Below are 20,300 nucleotides of genomic sequence, written 5' to 3'. Positions count from 1 at the left end.
GTGGATCTGTGAAATTCTAACCTAGGTACCTCTAAATAATTTTTTCACTTTTTGAGGAGATTAAGATAGGAAATACAAAATACACACTTTTTGGAAATACTAGCAGACAAAAATTTGGAAATACACACTGTATAAATTGTTTTTGTGCAGGTATTTCAGAAGTTTTGAGGTAAGGTAATGCTGACATTCTGACCAAAAAATCTTGAATGCATCTACATGTACTACATAAAAAGGATGTTTATTTTTTCAAGTGCGAAAACTGATGAGAACACTGCTCCAGACAAAAAAAACACACCCTTACCTTCGCAGTGAGCTGCTGTAAGTGTAACTGTCTGGCGTCTACAGTCCCTTCCCTCTGCCCAAGGCCTCCTGTCTTATTAGTCTGAGCTGCCGATCCAGACTGTAATCAAGGATTTGCTCGGGGTTCTCCGCTATGATTACATTAGCTCCCCGCTACACTTGTCTTTGTGTCCCTCCTGGATTTGTATTCTGTGAAGCAGAAACAGGCAGGATGTGAGATGCAGGCCAAAACCTCGGGGCAGACTTTGCGGAGACTGAACATGTAGATATGGACCGACGGTGTTACACGGAAGAGCGTTTCAAAACCATATCATGTCTTTTAGTCCTCCCCGGCATGACTAAATTGCTTTTACAGCGAAGGATTTTCTCGATAAATTCTACTTGTTGGGAATGTCATTATAGTCATTTTTAGAAGATGACACCTAATTTCTGAGTAGTAATAACATATATTTTATTGTCTCTTGCATCTCTGTATGGGGCCTGCGTGGGTGTATGCAAAATTCTTAGAGCTAATTATGCATCTTGTTATAAAGAAAAAAATTATACTTAACATTGAATCATGACAGTTTGTAATAAACTTCAAAGAATATTTATGGTTAAAAGGAATTGTAGATTGAATGCATCACCTTTAGCATGCTTATCTGATACTGTAATTCACAATTTTTATTTTGCGGTTTTCGTGGTCACTTCTGAACCGCAAACTTATCATTACCCTGAATAAATAATTCTCCAACTTTCTTTTTTCCGCACTTGCTGCCACCGGAAACATATACTAGTAGTTCCACGAACATGTCCATTTCTCTCAGACCGTGAACTTTTGTACTGCCAGTGAATTTAAACAGGTTGTTTTTTCTCTAGTAGCTGTATCACTTTGCTTTCAAGTCAGCAGAGAGAGAGAGAGAGAGAGAGAGATCTAGAGAGAGAGAGCCTCAGTTAGTGATGCATACCGGTTCACTGGACTTGGATCCGGACTTGTAAGAATGTTTAGGTTCAAGTCCAAAAAAACCTAAAAGTCAAGAACCGAGTCCGGCCTTATTACCATAAAAGACCATTTCACATACCCCTTTTCTTTCCAAACCACCTAAAACCTTCCGTAGATTGCAAAATCTTTGCTGCAAAATGAAGAAAACATTGCCATCGGGCATTGTCAAGTACCGGACTCCATGTTGTGTGGCCAAAGTTTCACCCAGACAACATTGCAAGGTTGCCAACATGCAATTTTGTATATATATAATGCCATGGCTTTAGATCCAGACTTACAAGTACGGAACTGAACCTAATCCTCTGGACTTGAATCTGGACCTGAACCTAAAATTGGGTTTAGGTATGCATCACTAGTCAGAGTTGATGCACCTCTTCCAATCCATATTCCACAAGTGTCACTATTGTAACACCCAGAGAGAGCCACTTTGGGGGAATGCCAAGTTCACCATTACATGTGGGGAGCACTTATGCATGATGAAAGTCAATCGTGTGACAAGGGCAGGGGACTATGTCACCATGAAATTTCTCCATTTGTTGCATGAATAATCATAAACGCTGTCAATAGTTTGCACGTTTTTCACCTCACAGGCAATTTCTTCTATCGGGGATAAGAGAAGAATATAGACATATGGATGAAAATGCATTGCAGCTTTTGATATATTCATCTTGGCGTGAAATGGATAAAAATGGTTATGCCGACATGGCCATAAATATTCTTTCCCCCACAGACAATTATGGATAGAAGTTATGATCATATCTGTACAATAAGCAGCCAATTAGCATGGAAAGATATTAAAATTTATCTAGGGATGTACCAAGAGAGATTTGGGGAGGGGGGTGGATAAAATTGTCAGAATGAAAATATGTGTGAACCATATTCACCATGGAAGAAGGGAGACATGTACGAGTGACTACTGGTAGTCAAAATAAAACAAAAGGCTATGACCAAAAAATAAATGTTGTGTCATTTATAGTTCTTAGATTGATTATTTGAGTGAGTTCTAAGACTGCTACTTTACAAACCACTAGGCTGAAAAATATGTAAATTTTGCTTCATTTTGCAAAGCTCAAAGTTACGCTGTCAAGCTAAATTCATGTGAACCAACAACCTTTAAAATTGATACAATTTACCTGCCTGGTGACCTAGAACAGGCTCTGGAGAAATCCTTGGTAAAAATCCAGCCAAAAAAGATCAAAGAGCGCTAATATTACCTTGGATGGGTATTGAAGATTTCGTTGCTAGACTTTCGAATTCACTTAAGCTGGCTGCACTTGAATTTGGCCCAGTGATCTTTCTTCAAGCATTCATTCCCTGGGGAGATTTCTGTGTAATAAACATGCATGTGCTGCATCTAAAGTCTGTACTTAAGTGCAGGTTATGCAGAGAGTTTTATCTTCTTTTATGGGTTGATAAAACGACGTGACTATGAATTTGTTGCATTGTAAGACAGAATGAGACATATGGTAACAAAAACTACTGTAATTCCTGATTTTTTCACTGTATTTTTATGTTCACTGTTTCCCCAGGCACTTCTATAGTGCAAAATTATCATATTAACCATTAATAAATAATTCTCCGGCTTTCTTTTTTGCACCTACTGTCATCGTGAACATACTGTTCCTTGAACACTTCAATTTCTTCTCAGACTGTGAACTTGTGCTTCCGTGAAAATAAAGTGAATTAGAGTTATCAACCCAAACTTAGTTGCCTGCTTCCATGTCGTAATAAATGATACAACATGAAGACACAAATCTTGAAATTTCAATTTTTACATTTCAATTTTATTAAGAATAGTCAACATAGCAGGGGTACATAGTACTCCTGAATTGTGTGGACTTTACATATTATTGGCTAATGGCTAATAATCTATTTTTCCATATGATGTAAACAGCATTTCTGAAAAATAAAAAAAGCTTTTGTTGAAAATTTGTCCTTAGGCCACACCAATTTAATTTGGTTCACGGAATCGCCCACTTCATTTTTTTCTGATTTGTAAAAAAAAAAAAAAAAACATGTAAGCCTCTGAATCAACTCCAAAATGCTCATATTTTGGCCCCCTCAGTTGAAGGAAGTCCCTTCTCTTCAGAGTTGTTACAGTTTTTCCTTCTATCAATGCAGTGGTTTGATTTAAAAGTTTTAAATTCATTGCTTGAATTACAAAGTAGCCTGGTATGTTGACTTTAGGCCACACCAATTGGTTAATGGATTCGCCCGCTTCATTTTTTTCTGATTTGAAAATAAAAATAAAAATTCAGAATCAACTGCAAAATGCTTATATTTTGCCCTGAACAGTTGAAAACAGTCCTTTTCTTCCTAGTTGTTACAGTTATTCCATCTTCCAATGGAGTGGTATCATTAAAAGTTCAAAATTCATTGTTTAAATTTTGAACCAGCCTGGTGTGTTGACTTCATGGCTCCTATTGTACCATTTTGGGCCATAATAGGATGCCTAGGCCTGTTTTTATTTTTATTTTTTTTCGCCCGCCCGCTCCATTATTTTTCTAGAAAAATCCATTAACCAAGAAATTAAATTGGTGTGGCCTTATGACTCTCCTATCATAGCATTTGGGGCTATCATAGGATGCCAAGGTCTGTTCTATTTTTTTTTTTTTTTGGACCCTGTCGCTTCATATTTTTTTTGAAGAAAACTGACAACCAACAAATCAAATTGTGGCCTTCTCACTGTTTCCAGACCCACCCTTCAGTTAAACGTTGAATCCCGTGCAGAACTGTACAGTAACCAGACACTTGACCTTGCCAGTGACTCCTACCCACAAATGGCACTTTGCCTTTCCAAAAGGGCTGTTGTGTTAGCCAAGTGAGGTACATTTAACACACGCCCTTGACTTTGGGACTATCCAGTTAGGCTACAGCAAGTAATTTTTATGGATGACATCGGCGCACGCATTAATTTTCGCCTGATTTTGGGAAAAAAAACAAGAAATTTTGTTGCCTTCTGACAGTGGCCAATATGCCGAAAATGGGCAAAGATGCCTGTTGCCATGCCGGAAGGTGGATGGCAGATAGCTATGAAGAGAGGAGACAAGAAAAGGCTCTGATTTAATGTTTTGTTTCTTACTTTGATGCAGTGATATGTGATGCTGGCTGTGTATATGGGAATGTACCCACTGAATCAAAAATGTTTGTACAATGATTGAGTCAAAATTTCAAATTGTAGGAACCTTGTTTTTTTCGGCCCGCCTTGTTTTTTTTTCCGCCTGCTCACATTAGATTTGGAGTCTGCGGAGGATGTCATCCATAAAATTTACTTGCTGTGGCCTTAGGTAAAATGTGCCAAAACCAGGAACAGGAATGTTTCAAGGGATTGGGTTCAACAAACCTGGAGGTAGATCTGTTGTCAGTTGCTTTTAAAATTTGGCTTTGAACTCTTACTGTTAATGGGAAAGAGTAAAAAGAGGCTATCATGCTTGAATATTGATTGATAGTTTGATTGATTGATTGAATGATAAAACTGCAACCCTTACTCAGTGGAAAACAGTGTTTTTCAAAATGATACAATGTAACCTGTCAGTCTCTGAGTTTTCTACCTAAAAACAGCAGAAGCTGTTGGGTAACTCCAGCCCCACCTAAAGAGACTGTTGACAAACAAGGCACAGAGATAGACAGACTGAGCATGAAAAACATCTCTGTGCTGAAGGAATATTCATGTGCACAACTAACCTATCTCAACACTGCAATCAGTATGTTTTTCCCCAGATTCAAATTCATGAACCTTTATCTTTTACATTGTGCCAAGTCACAAGAAAATTAATATTGCTTGATCGTTTTTTTAAATGAAAATGTCTTGAGAAACTGTTGCATGCCTGCGTCACCTTGAACTGTGTTACTGTTATAAGCTTTTTACAATACATGACAAACAGTCAAAGGTACTGCTAGGTGTACATGCACATGTAGACAGAACCATAGAAGATAATAATCTACTGTTGCATGTAAGTGACAGTTATGATCTAATCATCCATCTTGTCCTTCAGCACAAAATTGATGATTATGATATATGAGACATAACCCCTGACTTCTCATGAGATTTGTTCACTCACATTACTTATCATGAACATAAGCAAAAGAAGATGAAAGTCACAATTTAATAGGCTGAGCAAAGGACAAATATTCAAGTCAACCACAATCAGACATTGAATATGGCATCCCATCAAATTCATATGATCAGATTCTACTGCTGGTTATTCATACAAAAACAATATCATATTAGTCACACAATTTTTCATGTTCCCCCAATTTGTCATAGTCCTAATTTACAAATTTGGACCTGATTCACTTAAGATTCTATCTCCTGAGGTGGAAACAAGAAAAGACAACTCACATTTCACAGCGCAGTAACTGTTGCATTCCTGGCGTAATGACTGAGAAGCAGAGGAAAGTGAGCAGCAAATTTGTGCAGCCTGACCAGAATACAAATGAGCTGGAGGTCTAGTTTGGGGCTTGTTGACAAAGGTGGAAAAGGGGGGATGCCCATTTTAGGTAATTTTCTGCATCATTTGCTGATACTAAAAATGCTTTCCTTTGTACGATCATGGTTGACTGAATAAATTGAACCCAAAGAAAAGTGTACCGTCTGGAAATCTTGCTTGATTTTTAACCTCCTTGATCACATCAAAGAACCTTGAAAAAAAGATTAGATTCCTTACTGACATTGTACTCAAGTACATTGTACATGTATGCCATTTATAAAAGATATGAATACAATTTCATCTCAACATTTGATCATGGCTATCTCTGTCCATCAACTTTGAAGCCTATACATCGTAAGTGTAAAAAGCTTTTGTTTGAATTCCTGGAAAAGCTTAGTTTGAATCCCTGACTCAGACAGTCCATATATGGCATGTTATGTAATCTATAGCTAAGTACCTAAAAGGACTGGATCCTTATATCATAATTTTGTAGGTTTGAGGAAAACACATTTTCACACAAATTTATGACATTTTCTATCACAGTAATTTACATGACATGTGCTAAAAGTATACTAATATTACCAAGCTCTCTAGCTCTCTATCATTTTCCTTACTTTTTTACTGATATCAGCTACAAATGTACAAGTTTTGTTATTTATGTTTCATGTTATTGACCCCAGGAAGAATAGTGCTTTTAAGCACTAATGGGGATCGAAATAAACAAACAAACAAACAAACAAATGTACTGTACAGGTGTTCCATTCTCAATCCCAAAGTATTGACACCAGTTGATTGGTCTAGGACCAAACTCAGGACTCGAAATGCTACTGCATATCCAAGTTAATGTTGTATTAAAGAAATTGGACTTGTGCGGGTATATTTTGTATTGATCTGCACCTAACCAGAACAGAAAAGGGATTTTGAGCCCTGGAGCTGACTTTATAATTAATAATCCTCCAGCTAATCTGCCATCTATTTATATAACCAACATCTTTCACACCGCAGTCATCCCTCAGTAAGACAGCCGCAGGCTGGCACTTCAATCAGGGTTCATGGTCTTCAATCGGATATATTGCAGTACTTACTGGGATAGTGGTCTGTTCTTTCCCACAGTAGAAACGGCAATGACTAATTTCCACTGAGAAAGGTCCACTGAAAGTGTCCATTAGCCTAATTGAGTGATACTAACCCGTTGGCTTAATGCCGTACTCATGCTAGTACTACATATACAGTCCGGCATCCAGTTTATACCAGCATAAGCTATCACCACCGCTGTCATACTCATAGTATCTTTTTATCAAATCAAAATATCTACAGCAATATAATATTTTATATCTTACGGAAATACCTTCAGAAAGTTTCTTTCTACCCTTTCTTGTTAGTCATTCCAGATTAGCCTGGTATCTATCCCAATATAATTCCTGTGGTAGCCCGCACAGTTCTATCCAGTACCCATCGAGAATAGGATAGGACTTGAATAGGGACCAGGGGGCTGAATACGAAAGGATGCCAAGCAAAGGCTAAATGCCATGCTAGATAGCTTTATGTCTGCACTTATTTAGGGGCTTGATTAGAGCAGGAAAAAACCTACCCTGAATACACTAGTTGTTCCTCACTGTTACCATATAGACTAAATTTATTTCCTATTAATATATCGTATTTTCAGTCCCATTTTAGAGGTGCCAGTCAAAAATTGTCCACTCGTTTTTGGAAGGGAACAATATTTTGCTTGCTAGTATTTCATGAGGCTTGCAAGCACAAGAGAAGCACCAAATGGGAGGGCATGCCTGCAAAGCAACTGGGGCAATATCACATCATGATAAACTGCCTCAGCATGTTTCCATACAACTGGGAAAAGGCAGTGTTCTCCAGATTGCACTTATGCTTGTCAGATAGGCTGTGTGTCATTTGATCTGAGCCCTGATACCATCTATTCTGTCTAAACCCTTTTATGGTGATGACAGCTGGACCCTGGTTGCCATGGTGATGGAAGGGAGGGAGGGTCAGGAGGCTTACCAGATATTTCATGGTGCTTAGTACCTGTCAATCAAAAACTGGACCAGTCCATTCAATATCAGGGGTGTTAATTCTACTGAATACTGTACTCAGATGTTGAGACAAGGTTTAAATATAGACATATTTCTTTAACCTTTATAATAAACTAGGCAGCACATGCAGACAGGTAATATTTCGATCCCAATTTGTGATTAACCCAAATAAAAGACTGTAAAAGGATTTGCCACAATCCTGCGATTGAAAAAGGATTTTATGATGATTGCAATATCATACGCACAGCACTATTGGCTACTATTGTGCAATAAAGATGCTGACATACAGCTACTGTATTGGAGGGTTAATTGCTTTTGTGACCTTCATCATCACAAAAACTGTAGTGTATCGATCTTCAAATATATCTTCTCACAGCAAAATCATAACTGCCAGTCAAGAATAGGTGAACTGGCTACGGAAGGTTCCATGGAAAATGGACCTACTCTTGTCTTGTATTTTTTGTCTTGCTCATGATACCTTTTTGTAAAAAGCATATTAGGTTGAAAAAATACCTCTATGTTTTTAGAAATTATGCTGTAGCATAATTAAATTGCAATTCTAACAAAAACAGACAATATGGGACTTACGGTTACCCAAATTTTCCACTGAACGGTACCAGTCTTTGTCAAGGAATGAATATTAATTATTAGGTAGCTACCAGACCAATTTTCCTGCACGTTTAGGTCAGGGGTGTTAAATATGCAGCAGTATGCAGCAGCATGCATCCCTTACCCGGTAACTGCTTCTGCATTTGCATGGATGACATTGTCCCCTTGAGATTATTTTTTTCATATTTACATTTTCGTACTATTAGGTTACAGAATATTATTTTGTTACCTATGCTGGTGTTTGGTGGCAAAATCTATGTGCTTTCTAGAAATCAAAAATACTGTTGTTTTGTTCAACAGATCACTTTATCAGAATAAAATCTTTGTTGTTCAAAGATAATTCATTTAGATAGTTAAGACATTTTACATTGGGCACCTCAAATTTTTTTCTCAAGTTTGGTGCCAAAATCTATGTGCTTTTCTAGAAATCAAAAATACTGTTGTTTTGTTCCATAGATCACTTTATCAGAATAAAATCTTTCTTATTTAAAGATAATTCATTAAGATAGTTAAGACATTTTACATTGTGCACCTCAAATTTTTGTGCCTCTATTTTTCTTTGGTTGGGTGCACCAGTGTACCCATTCCCAAAAATGAATTTCAAGCCCTGCACATAAAAAATACCAATCTTTACAAAGTACTGTATCCCAGACTAGTCTCGCCAGACCCTTTGTTTTATTCAGGGGCCATTTCCTGTAACGACATGTGATCCAATTACCTGTGATGGCAGATACAGAGGTGACCACCCTATCACCTAATTTTTGTGTTCCGTTCTAGACGGTAATTGTTGTGACTGACCAGGAAGCCCTCTCTATAATTATCGTGTAACGCTTCTTGTTGCCATCAAAACAGCATTGTCCTCTAATGTTTAAGCCGTACAAGTGTCCTTACATAATTGCTCGGAAGTGACAGAAGATCCCTGAGGGCAAGGTGGTTATTATTAGACCCCTTCTTTTCTCTTCACGCACTGCCGATAGAACGACGTAAAGCTGGTCTACAGTTTCTCAATTCTCAAAATAGTAGCCTCCATAGCATGCCAAAAACTGGGGGTTTGGGGGGTCTTCTTCAGGGTCTTTGGGAGCTTTTTTGTGCTATTGTCTGATTGCATATAGACAACATAGCCGGCCTGGTTGAATTACTAGTACCCCCGTTTTTAGAACTGGGCTAATCAGAAAACAGCCGACATGGCCAAAGACCACCAAACCCCCAGTTCTATAAGCCTGCTACGGATCGGAGGCTATACAGAATAAAGGTTTTGGTTTTGTGTGCCTTTTTGATATACAATACTTGCATGCATATACTATAGTAGATTTCCAAAAATAGAATAAGTAAATAACAAATGATAAGACCATTTGTCAAATTTTCCTGTAATACATATACATTATGCCTACAATTACAATGATAACAGATCATTCATTCACATACCATTACACTGTGTTACGTCCATCTATCTTTGAAATGACTATGTATTACTTTAGCATGTAACATCTAATTAAAGGGTGTAATTCTGGGTAAATGCACTCCCTCGTGAATTCTTTGCCAGTAGAGCACAGATGAATGTTTGTGAAGCTAATTATATTTTCTCGTTACATTCTTTCCAGGCGACTGCTTTGGACAATTTGAACGTGGTCCAAGAAATAATGGTGTTAGCCAAAACATTATTGAATGCACCGGCAATTAGCACTTTTAACCAGAACTGCACAATTTTAATTATTTACTAAGACACATATCTTTTGCTGTAACGTTAAGTTATCAAGGTCCAATGTCTAGTAGTACAATACATGTTTAACAATAGACGAAAGCAAACAAGGCCATACAAAAATACTAGTACTATTGATCTGTCAATGCAAGCGGACGTACAGTTTTGCCTCATTTTTGCAAGTCATTTTGCTCGCAATTGTTTTTTTAATGCATTGTCAACAAGAAGGGAGAATATTCAGGACTAAGTTTATTTATTTATTGGAATTTGCAAACAAATATACAATATCTTGGGGAGTATAGAAATTTTCTGTATGGAGGTCAAATACGTTGTGGTAATATAACACTTGTACTGCAACCAACGTGGGCTAAAATTAAATGCAACGTTAACGTTTTTAAATGTTAACCGTTAATTGACCCTGATCAACACCAGATGTATATTTTCTTCTTCTTCTTCCTTTTTCCAAGTCCTTACTGTTTTCCCGGCTTACTGTTTACCTTCCCTTTGCAACTGAAGTTAAACTGGCTCATGCCACTCCAAATGTGGTCAATTTATACATCGTTTATTGACGAAATGTACACACTTTGTCAGCCTAAGACAAACACTCAAACATAACAGTACACGACCATAGCGTACACACAATGCATAACGATCTAAAACAGAATTAACGGACAGAGGGAGCTTCATTTGAGGCTTCTGCATCACGAAAGTCCAGAAAAACTTCAAAATGATGGATAAAATTTGCAGAAAATCGAGAAAACATACCTTGTGTGTTTTAGGGCAGCCACGTTCCCGCTTCCGGGCAGACCTCTGTGTTTTGATATTGACCTGGACGTAAGCATAGTTTCTTATTTCTGGCTCGATACGAGCAGAGCCTCAAATATTCTATATAAACAAAATTGTATTCAAAACAAAATGTTGACAGAATCAATATTTTACACATATAGTTTGAATAAATTATTGCAATATCAGTAAAGGACTATGTAATTTTATAATGTAAAAACGTTTTAGAAGAAGACATAGTGATTCGAATCTTAGGGCACATAACAGCAGCTTATGGTTAGACTCATTATTTTTAGGGGGAAATAAACGATACTAGCAATATATATTTAAAGCTTCATATCCTCATGTGTAACCAAGGGTTTACACAAAATTGAGACTTTGTATCGTTTTATGAATTGAAAAATCTTAGTTTATATGACATACATGATGAACACATACATACAAAACAGTTAGGAGATCCCCCACCTGTGGAAAATAATAGAACAGTCTGATGATGTTGCCTCACATGTTGATGACGTAACTCACTAAACGTTCAAAATGGCGGCGACAAACGAAAGGGTGAGTTTGGAGTTCTGCTTTTATTTCTTCCATTTTCTATGTTAATATATCGACAAACTCAAGTACATTATACATGTACGTGTAGATGAGAAATACTAGATCGGATTAAGTGTAGTTTGGACATTCAGGTATCGTTCTGGAACCGAAAAATTGCGTTCGAAAAATGTAAACATTTGCCAATCTGTTTGGTCAAAATTTTTGACAACTCCCACTTTGCATGAGAATAATCCAATCCTTCGTTGGCATAACTTGAAGCCTGCTTTGGTCCCACTTATGGGAACGGACATTTTTTTTAGATCTTACGTGTTTGTCCCCATTTGGTGTTATATGGAGTGGACTGTAATTTTTTAAGGGTGGGTACCGGTTCAGTCGGACCGGTTTAGACCGGAACAACATTCAAGAACCGAGTCCAAAAAACCGAAACGTGAAAACCGGATGACCGGACCTGATGTACATTTCTGTAGATTGTACACACAACACACACATCTTTAGATAATCTGGCCATGGCAGGTAAAAAAAAATAACCCTGAATCATACTAGATCAGCCTAAATCCATGTTTATGCGTTCAAAAACAAGAAAAAAAAATGTTTCCCGGTATCAATCTCTTGAAACACGGCGCTGAATATTGACGCAAAAACATTTCGTGCACGGCGAGCCCTCCCCCATTGTGACGCAATCCCGCGTCACGTGTCGGCATTTCGCATCTCTGATTGGTTGTTGCGCCCGCTGCTGGCAGCGTAGGGAGCGAGGCGGCAGACTTGAGCGAGCCGACGCGCATGTAAACAACTTTTCTTTGTTCGATATCGGCGCTAAAATTCTATTTTGCACAACCACACATCGATATTCTAGTGAAGAAATGTATAGTTTCAAGAATCTTTGGGGAAAATATATGCTTCTATGCGGATTTTTAGCGTTTTCGACGTGATTTTGTCGTCACTTAACCCGGAAGTGTGGACCGCGGCGTGGCTAAATTTTACCCTGCGTTTTACCAATCAAAACAATAAACAACCCCCGCTAAGAGAACCCTGTAAGATTTTAGATCGCAGCAATTAAGTATTTGATCAAATTATTTGTGGATGTGCTGGCATTTCAGCCGTATTATTCATCGGGAAAAGCGGCCTCATGCAAGGCCGTGTCGTGTACACGAAGAAATTGTGTCTCGCTTGCCAAAATATGATATACTATACTACTGTACAATAATCAGGTCCGGTTCAGGTCCGGACCTGGACCTGATCCTCTGAACCTGATCCGGACCTGGACCTGAATTTTCTATACCGGTACCCACCCCTAGACTGTATTATTGCGCAAGTGCAAATTTTGGTCATATGGAATTTTCATGCATATTTGTTCACAACAGTCCATTTTGAGATTAAAAATACAAATCAACGAATCTTGTTCAACCCTCTGGACCAATCACTTACGTCGTGGTTGTAATGAAACCACTTTTGTAGTAACTACTTTAGTTGGTAACAAATCCCTAAGGCCTGACTGTTTGTTATGCTGTGTTTACGTGTTTTCCTCAACTCATTTCGTTCCCAAAATTATAGAAACAAATTTATAACTTTGAATATCAGGACGAAATAAGAAGTAATCATCATTCTCTTATGCCCGAATCATATATTATTTTGTTAAGACGATCCTTTGTGAATGATATAAACAGTTTCGGAGTGTCTCTATGTATCCATATTGTAACATGACTGAGAGACGAAGTGGTGAATCACATGTCACATGATGACATGACATTCAGGAGTCTAACATTACCCATGGATGACCTTTGATGTGCAGTCAGTTAGATTTACTGGTGTGTCCATAAATTCTCCACCCTTCCAATTTGTGGACAAGCACGTCATCAAATAATGCATGCATGACATTGTGTGTGGTGTGTGCATATCATCACACAGGGTTCTACTTCTAGCTAGGATTTAATTTTAGCGTAGTGGCACTGGCCGCATGTCGAGAGGAGATGGGTCGGAAGCTTTTAAAAATTTGAGCTAAAAAAGAGGCCATTTGAGCCTTTTTTGAGGGATACCCAAAGGGAAAAAATGTTACTTCTAAGGTGTACAATGTATCCTTGATTGGTATTATGGTAATTTTGTCATATTTGATCTGGCATTCTTGAACAAAGAAATACAGTCACAATGCCCCTACGCTGTATTGAAAATTAGTGTAGGGGGTCAAAATTATAGCTTAGGGGGCCCCTACGCTACTTCACGCTAGCTAGAACCCTGTCACACTCACAGTCCATGGTTTTCATGAGGGCAGTTGTTGTAATGTGTCATAAGCTGCTTTCAGTCATTTGTTCACAGTGACGTCAGTTTCTATGACTTAAATACTACATGAATCACAATGTCTTATTGTGGTTGAGATATATATTTCTGTACATCTATTTGCATATGATATCAAGGCTTGAAAATTGGAACAATATCAGCTCATCTGTATCATATTTGGCATAGCGATCCCTTGGGAGGGCATTACAAGATTTGAACAGCCTTAGATAAACTTTCCCTTGGTTTCAAAAATTCAGGTCACTCAGACAATACAATAATATCCTGACAAAAACAAGATTTGGAGGACTGTTATAATGAAAGGAAATATCTGTATCACTTGTCATGTCCCCCAACATTGAAACATACCACTAAGGCCACACCAATTTAATTTCTTGGTTAACGGATTCGCCCGCTTCGTTTTTTTCTGATATGCAAATAAAAATAAAAATTCAGAATCAACTGCAAAATGCTCATATTTTGCTCTGAACAGTTGAAAACAGTCCTTTTCATCCTACATGTAGTTGTTACAGTTATTCCATCTTTCAATGCAATGGTATCATTAAAAGTTCAAAATTCATTGTTTAAATTTTGAACCAGCCTGGTGTGTTGGCTCCTATCGTACCATTTTGGGCCATAATAGGCCTTTTTTTTTCGCCCGCCCGCTCCATTATTTTTCTAGAAAAATCCGTTAACCAAGAAATTAAATTGGTGTGGCCTAACGTTGTAACAGCTCGAAAGTGTACTGCATTACATTTAGAATGTATAAAACATTATGATATTCAGTTATTAGATACTGTGAAATGATTTCTTTTGTCTCCCCCTTAGGTTATTTATGAGAAAGAAGGTGTGTTTATCCACACTGCCTTGGCAAACTCCGATGACACTCTTCTTGCAGGAAAAGTCTCCTTGGTTGAGAAGGTAAGGATTTTTTTATTACCCAAAGATATATACCAGCCATAAAAAATCTCTTCAGTTGGTAATGCATACATTAGCACAGCAGGCGATACCGTAAAATGCATGGTATTGTAACAATAATGAATTGTATTAGATGATAATGCATTAGATAATGGCATTTTTATTGCAAAGTGCATGCTGGTTACAGCTTATTGTAAATTTGTGTATTCCATTTATGATTACATGCCATCAATTTCAAGTCTAATTCAAGCAAGCAGTATCATATATTGTATTCAACCATTAGCAATTATGTGTATTTTTTATTATAGTTTTTACACGATTGCTGTTCAATTCTGAATATAAGTTATGATTGGTTTTGAATACTGTACTTTGTTTTATGTAGTATTCAATAGAATATGGTGAAATAATGTTTTAATGATTGCATACAATGTCTGCCTTATTTATGAATCTGTCATGCTCTTTTTGCATTTGATTTATGCCTAATAAATGCATTGCATGGAATATTTGATTTGGGGGCACAGACCAATCTTCTAGATATTTCATTTTACGACTCCGCTCTTTGACCTTAATCTATCTATGTTTTCCCCATAAATCATTGATATTCACACTTTTCAGGCCAAAGAATACCAGCAAGGCCTTAAGGCAAAATTCTAGGTTCTTGGATTTTGACTTGCAATTGGGTCGAAGGACCTAAGGTTACATGACTAGAAAAGCTATTATTACCATTAATTATACAGATTTTAGCTAATTTTAAAGCATTTTTAGAGATATGTGTCCCATCATCTTTTTCCAGCCCTGCATTCATTTGTTCCTGTGTTTTTCTTCAGAGAACATTTGCTTCATCTTTCACAACAATGATTTTGCATGCACATTTGTTTTTCTTTTCAGATTCTTTATCACAGACTTTGTCCAAAGAAGCTTTGAAAGAAAGGCAACCTGGATTGAATAACAATGTTTTTCTTAGGGCTATTCCATTTAAAAACTTGACAAAGCTGCTTGCAGATAGGGTACTCAAACTACATGACAGGGGAGGGGGGCTGAAAGAAAGTTTCCTGATTTTCCTCTTTTTAAGTTCTTCAATGGAATGGCTCTCACAGCTTCTGTGTCAATCATAACTCACCCACATGTTGTTAGGGTCTGGAGGCTTATGTTGACTGGAAACCCACGGAAACGGAGACGGACTTCAGCCCGGAGTACGACCCTGGCTGTGAACCTGACTGGGCGGTTATCAGTCCCACCAATGCTAGTATCCACCAGTCACAGCCGGTCGCATCCGGTTCTCGCCAGTCAGGTAATAGGCAGGATCCGTGGATGTGATGTCATCGTTGGGTTGTAGGCTTAACCTTTAGCATGCTATGGATGCCCCTGTGTACCTAATAATTACAGTATGGCAGAGTAGCATGTTAAAGGTTAAGATGAGTATGCCTTGTCTATGGTGGTGTTATGAGTAGCTACATGCACTGTGTACATGTACCTAACCTAGTATGTTGTTTCCGAATTTTGGAAGTCAAAGTATTAAAGTTGAGAAACAAATCAAAATTCAAAGACAACTTTTTGCAGTAGATGCCACCTTGACATAGACAAGGCAAGTTTAGACAGTACAACATAAGATGGTTCAACAGGATATTATATGAGTTGACCAGGACCAACACAACAAGGTTGAAGGTAAATTGCACTGCCATCATCCAGAAATAGTAATACATTTTCTAAAACTGGATTTGGGTTTCCTTTTTACTTTACTTTTAATTTTGGTACATAAACATGGTGCTCACAGGGACTTCAATTCAACATGACTGGTGTCACAGTGGTTCACATGAATGGTGGTCATGGTTTTCTCTTTTCTTTCTATGTTTAAATTACAGCAAGCCTTTTTCTTTTCTTTTCTAATGATTATAATTGAATAGGCAACAGCAGTCCACAAACTGAACAGAAAAGGCTGCGTCCACAGGCAGAAGAACCAAGAAATTTCACTGCTTTCGTTGGAATAAGGGGTTACTTTATGATTCTGAAGTTTTTCATAGATCACATGAGAACAGACTGACCTGACCTGCAAAGGTAAGTACATGTAGTTGGAGTTGTTTTGAGTAGACCAGAGCATAACTGTGTCCCTGGTTTGGTGTAGGATGGTGGATTCGATGCCCAGCTAGACTGGAAGGCTGTAGAGGAGTCTAATTTTGAGGTACAGGGCAGTGAAGGGGCGGGACAGCCGACATGGGGCACGGTGAGCTTTCACAGAAGTGCCGCAGAAACTGTGGCAAGTCCTGGTAAGATTTGTTTTTATCATGTAAGGCCACACCAATTTAATATCTTGGTTAACGGATTTGCCCGCTTAAAAATAAATTCAGAATCAACTGCAATATGCTCATATTTTGCCCTGAAAAGTTGAAAACAGTCCTTTTCTTTCTAGTTGTTACAGTAATTCCATCCTTTAATGCAATGGTATCATTAAAAGTTCAAAATTCATTGTTCAAATTTTGAACCAGCCTGGTGTATTGACTTCAATCATGGCTCCTAACATACCGTTTTGGGCCACAATAGGATGCCTAGGCCTGTTTTTATTTATTTATTTTTTTTGCCCGCCTGCTCCATTATTTTTCTAGAAAATCTGTTAACCAAGAAATTTAATTGGTGTGGCCTAAGGATCTCTCATAAAGGGTATTATATGGTACCTTAGATTTACATGTACACGAGTTGAATTTTTGTCCGCCATGAGTGGCAAAATTCTGTCAAATGATGGAACGATAGATGGTGGCTAGAACACTGTTGTATACTATGAAAAGTTAGCTGTCAGAAACAGATGATTTACAGGATGTGCCTTGATATAGTGTGTATGTACTATGTGTATTCATTACAAACTGTGGAAAGTATTGTTACAGTTTATACCTCCATGCTTACAGTCAAAGATTGTAATATTACGAAAAAGTTAGCTGTCAGAAACAGATGTCTTATACTTATAAGATGTGCCTAGATATAATGTACAATGTGTATCCATTACAAACTGTGGAAAGTATTGTTACAGTTCTTGTTATCTCCATGCTTACAGTCAGAGATTGTAATATTACGAAAAGAAAGCTGTCAGAAACAGATGACTTATAGGATTTGCCTAGATGTAATGTACACTGTGTGACAAAGTTTGGAAAGTATTATTACAGTTTTTGTTACCTTCATGCTTGCAGTCAGAGATTGTAAAGTTGAAGCTATCATGTACAGCATTTTAACTCATCAAGTCATCTTGTTTTTGCCACAGAGTCGGTGAACTTCCATGCCAAGAAGAACAGATATGCCATCAACTTCTCCCTGTCGGAGTTGAAGTCCATACGCCGGTCGAGCCCCAGTCTGGGCTGGTCCTACCTGCTGTTCGTGCTCAAGGACGGCGCGACCTTGCCGGCTCTACACTTCCACGAGGGCGGCAGCAAGGCCATGATGAAAGCCATGGAGAAATTTGTCAGCATCACACGGTGAGCTATTTCAGTACATTTTGTCTTACCTCTGTAATGGAGGTATCATTTATGTTTAAAGTTTAAACTTTTGTTTCAACACAAAAGATTGTTCTCACCTAGAGCGTTTGACCAGTCACTATGGTCTTCCTCAGTAGACTGACCCAGTGAGGCTTGTCATGTGCCTTCTCTGAAGTGTGACATCAACACTGGGTCAAAGGTATCTGAAAAGCAATATTGGCCCTCATTGCAGATTGGCCTTCATTGATAGTTTCAGTGTCCCGTATTTTTAGAGTCCAGGCAAAAATGCAAACGGAATGTAGAGGCATTGTTTATAATAGCATGTATGTTTATGATAGCATGTATAAGTGTGTATGTATGTGGACAAGGGTTTGACCTAGTTGTTCTGTGTGGACTGTTAAGAGTATTGTCATCAAGTTAGGTATAGCATGGGTTGACACATAGTTACTGAGTTAGGCAATTTTTGTCAACCTGTTGATTTGACAACATTCTGCACTAACCCCCTCCCCCCCTACCGACCCTTTCAGTGTTTCGTGTATACTTTATGAGCTAGAACTTATAAATAAGAGGTCAAAACACCCTTTATTGATCCAAAATGGCACATCCTTGTTGTGAACAGCTGTTGTGGGCCCTGCAGCTCTTGGGCTATACCACTTCTAACTAGGGGGTGTTCGAACAGAAAGGAACGTCTTCACATTTGGGAATTTTCCTTTAATGATATTGAAATATTCGTTCCGTAAAGTTTTATGATTAATTGACATAACCACTTCTGCTAAGTTAGTACATTTGTAAGAAAATTTGGAGCTAATAGTTGTTTCTGTTTTTAATCCAGGCACTCAAATTGCCAATATTGATTTGTGGTGTAAATGGATGCTTCTGACGTTCAAAACAGCAAACTACAAAAGGAAAAACAGGCCATAATCTGTGTACGTGTACATGGGGAAAACAAGTGTTAGTAATATACCCTCTAGTCTTTGCACAAATGAACCTTTTAGCAAAAGATGGACAAACATCGAACAGTGACAAAACAACCAGGGGCACGGCGGCGTTGGAGGCAGCGTAGTCAGCAACAGAGGAGGAAGTATGCCTTCATATTTTAGTGCAGTACAGGTTCATTAAATTTTCCATTGAATTGAACCAGCAACTTCGGAGTGAGACGTTTCTGGTGTAACTAGAGCCTGTGACTGCTGAGCAACTGCAAATTGGCAAAATGTTTGACAGATCGTGCAACAAATTTCATACAAAAAGAACAATTTTTATGAAGCAGTTTAAACTGTAATTTCCATCACAAGGGATTGGAATTACCCAAATTTTTGACTGTAAAGCTCCAGTCTTTGTCAAGGAATGAGCAATCCACCTTTGTGTGTTTTGTTGTCTTTTGCATCATACTTGTATCATATTCCAATTATAAAGTCAAGTGCCACACAAATCCAACTTTCTCACCCATACAGTCACTTAGTAATTGACGTCAAGTATAAAGGGGGCTAAACAACCTGTACTGTTTCAGAATGTGGAGTATGTTGACTGGGAGTTCTAACAATGGGTAGTGTCAATCAGGACATTGACAGTCCATTACAACTTTATTTACTAAATGGAGATGTTTTTTTACACTTTACACCCTGTTTGTTACACTTGTTGTTTCAAAATAATATGTGGTTGAAATGTCTAATTTTAGACTTGAAATGTTGATGTATTTGACACCACCTCTAGGATTTTTGTGTATTTGCCAAAGTCGTTTGAGCTTCTGTAAGCGTCTTTAATAGATGTTTAAGTGGTCCAGGATGTTGATGTCCCTTCTGTCGGCAGGTCGCCTCATGACAACCGGCTGTTCACGGTCACCCCAAACGACACCGAGGCATTGTCTCGCTCCTTTGATGAGCTGCAGCTGTTTGGGGAGAGTTCTGGAGACCTGGTATCAGTAAGTATTCTACAAAGTTTAGGCCTGCTGTACACTGGGAATGGCTGATGAACAGTTTCTAGTTGAAAAGTGTCGGTAAACCGTTACACAGGTCTAAAGAGCAAGAAAAATGTAACATGAACAGTATTGTGTCCCAAGAAAAAAATTAGTGTCTCTACTGCCATTCTCTCTCACAATATCCCACGCCACGGGTGGCCTGCTGCCTGTGTGTTTAAAGATGGAGCATTTCGAAGCATTATGCATCAGTATACCGTTCCCAGTCTAAAGTGGGCTTTCGGGTCAGTTTTGTAAGGCCACACACACACTTGATTTCAGGCATGACATCATTCGGA

General features: G+C 38.1%; 1 protein-coding gene across 3 annotated transcripts in view; it reads left to right on the top strand.

The window, feature by feature from the left end:
• The first annotated feature begins 11,339 nt into the window (after positions 1-11,339).
• LOC109467414 (TBC1 domain family member 15-like) overlaps positions 11,340-20,300 on the top strand; it is a 49,726-nt gene continuing 40,765 nt past the window's right edge. For 2 of the 3 annotated variants that reach the window (XM_019765369.1, XM_019765371.1), the window contains exons 1-4: positions 15,731-15,883; positions 16,715-16,856; positions 17,840-18,050; positions 19,857-19,968. In XM_019765369.1, coding sequence (XP_019620928.1) covers positions 15,740-15,883; positions 16,715-16,856; positions 17,840-18,050; positions 19,857-19,968 — 609 coding nt within the window. In that variant the 5' untranslated portion in view covers positions 15,731-15,739. Of the gene's footprint in view, positions 11,410-14,502; positions 14,596-15,730; positions 15,884-16,714; positions 16,857-17,839; positions 18,051-19,856; positions 19,969-20,300 lie in introns of those variants that run through there. The other variant, XM_019765370.1, reaches the window with a different exon arrangement.

The sequence above is a fragment of the Branchiostoma belcheri genome, unplaced genomic scaffold, assembly GCF_001625305.1.
Source record: "Branchiostoma belcheri isolate BF01 breed outbred unplaced genomic scaffold, Haploidv18h27 scaffold18, whole genome shotgun sequence".
Lineage (NCBI taxonomy): Eukaryota > Metazoa > Chordata > Leptocardii > Amphioxiformes > Branchiostomatidae > Branchiostoma > Branchiostoma belcheri.
The sequence above is the reverse complement of the archived record's forward strand: the minus strand, read 5'-3'. Positions and strand labels throughout refer to the sequence as shown.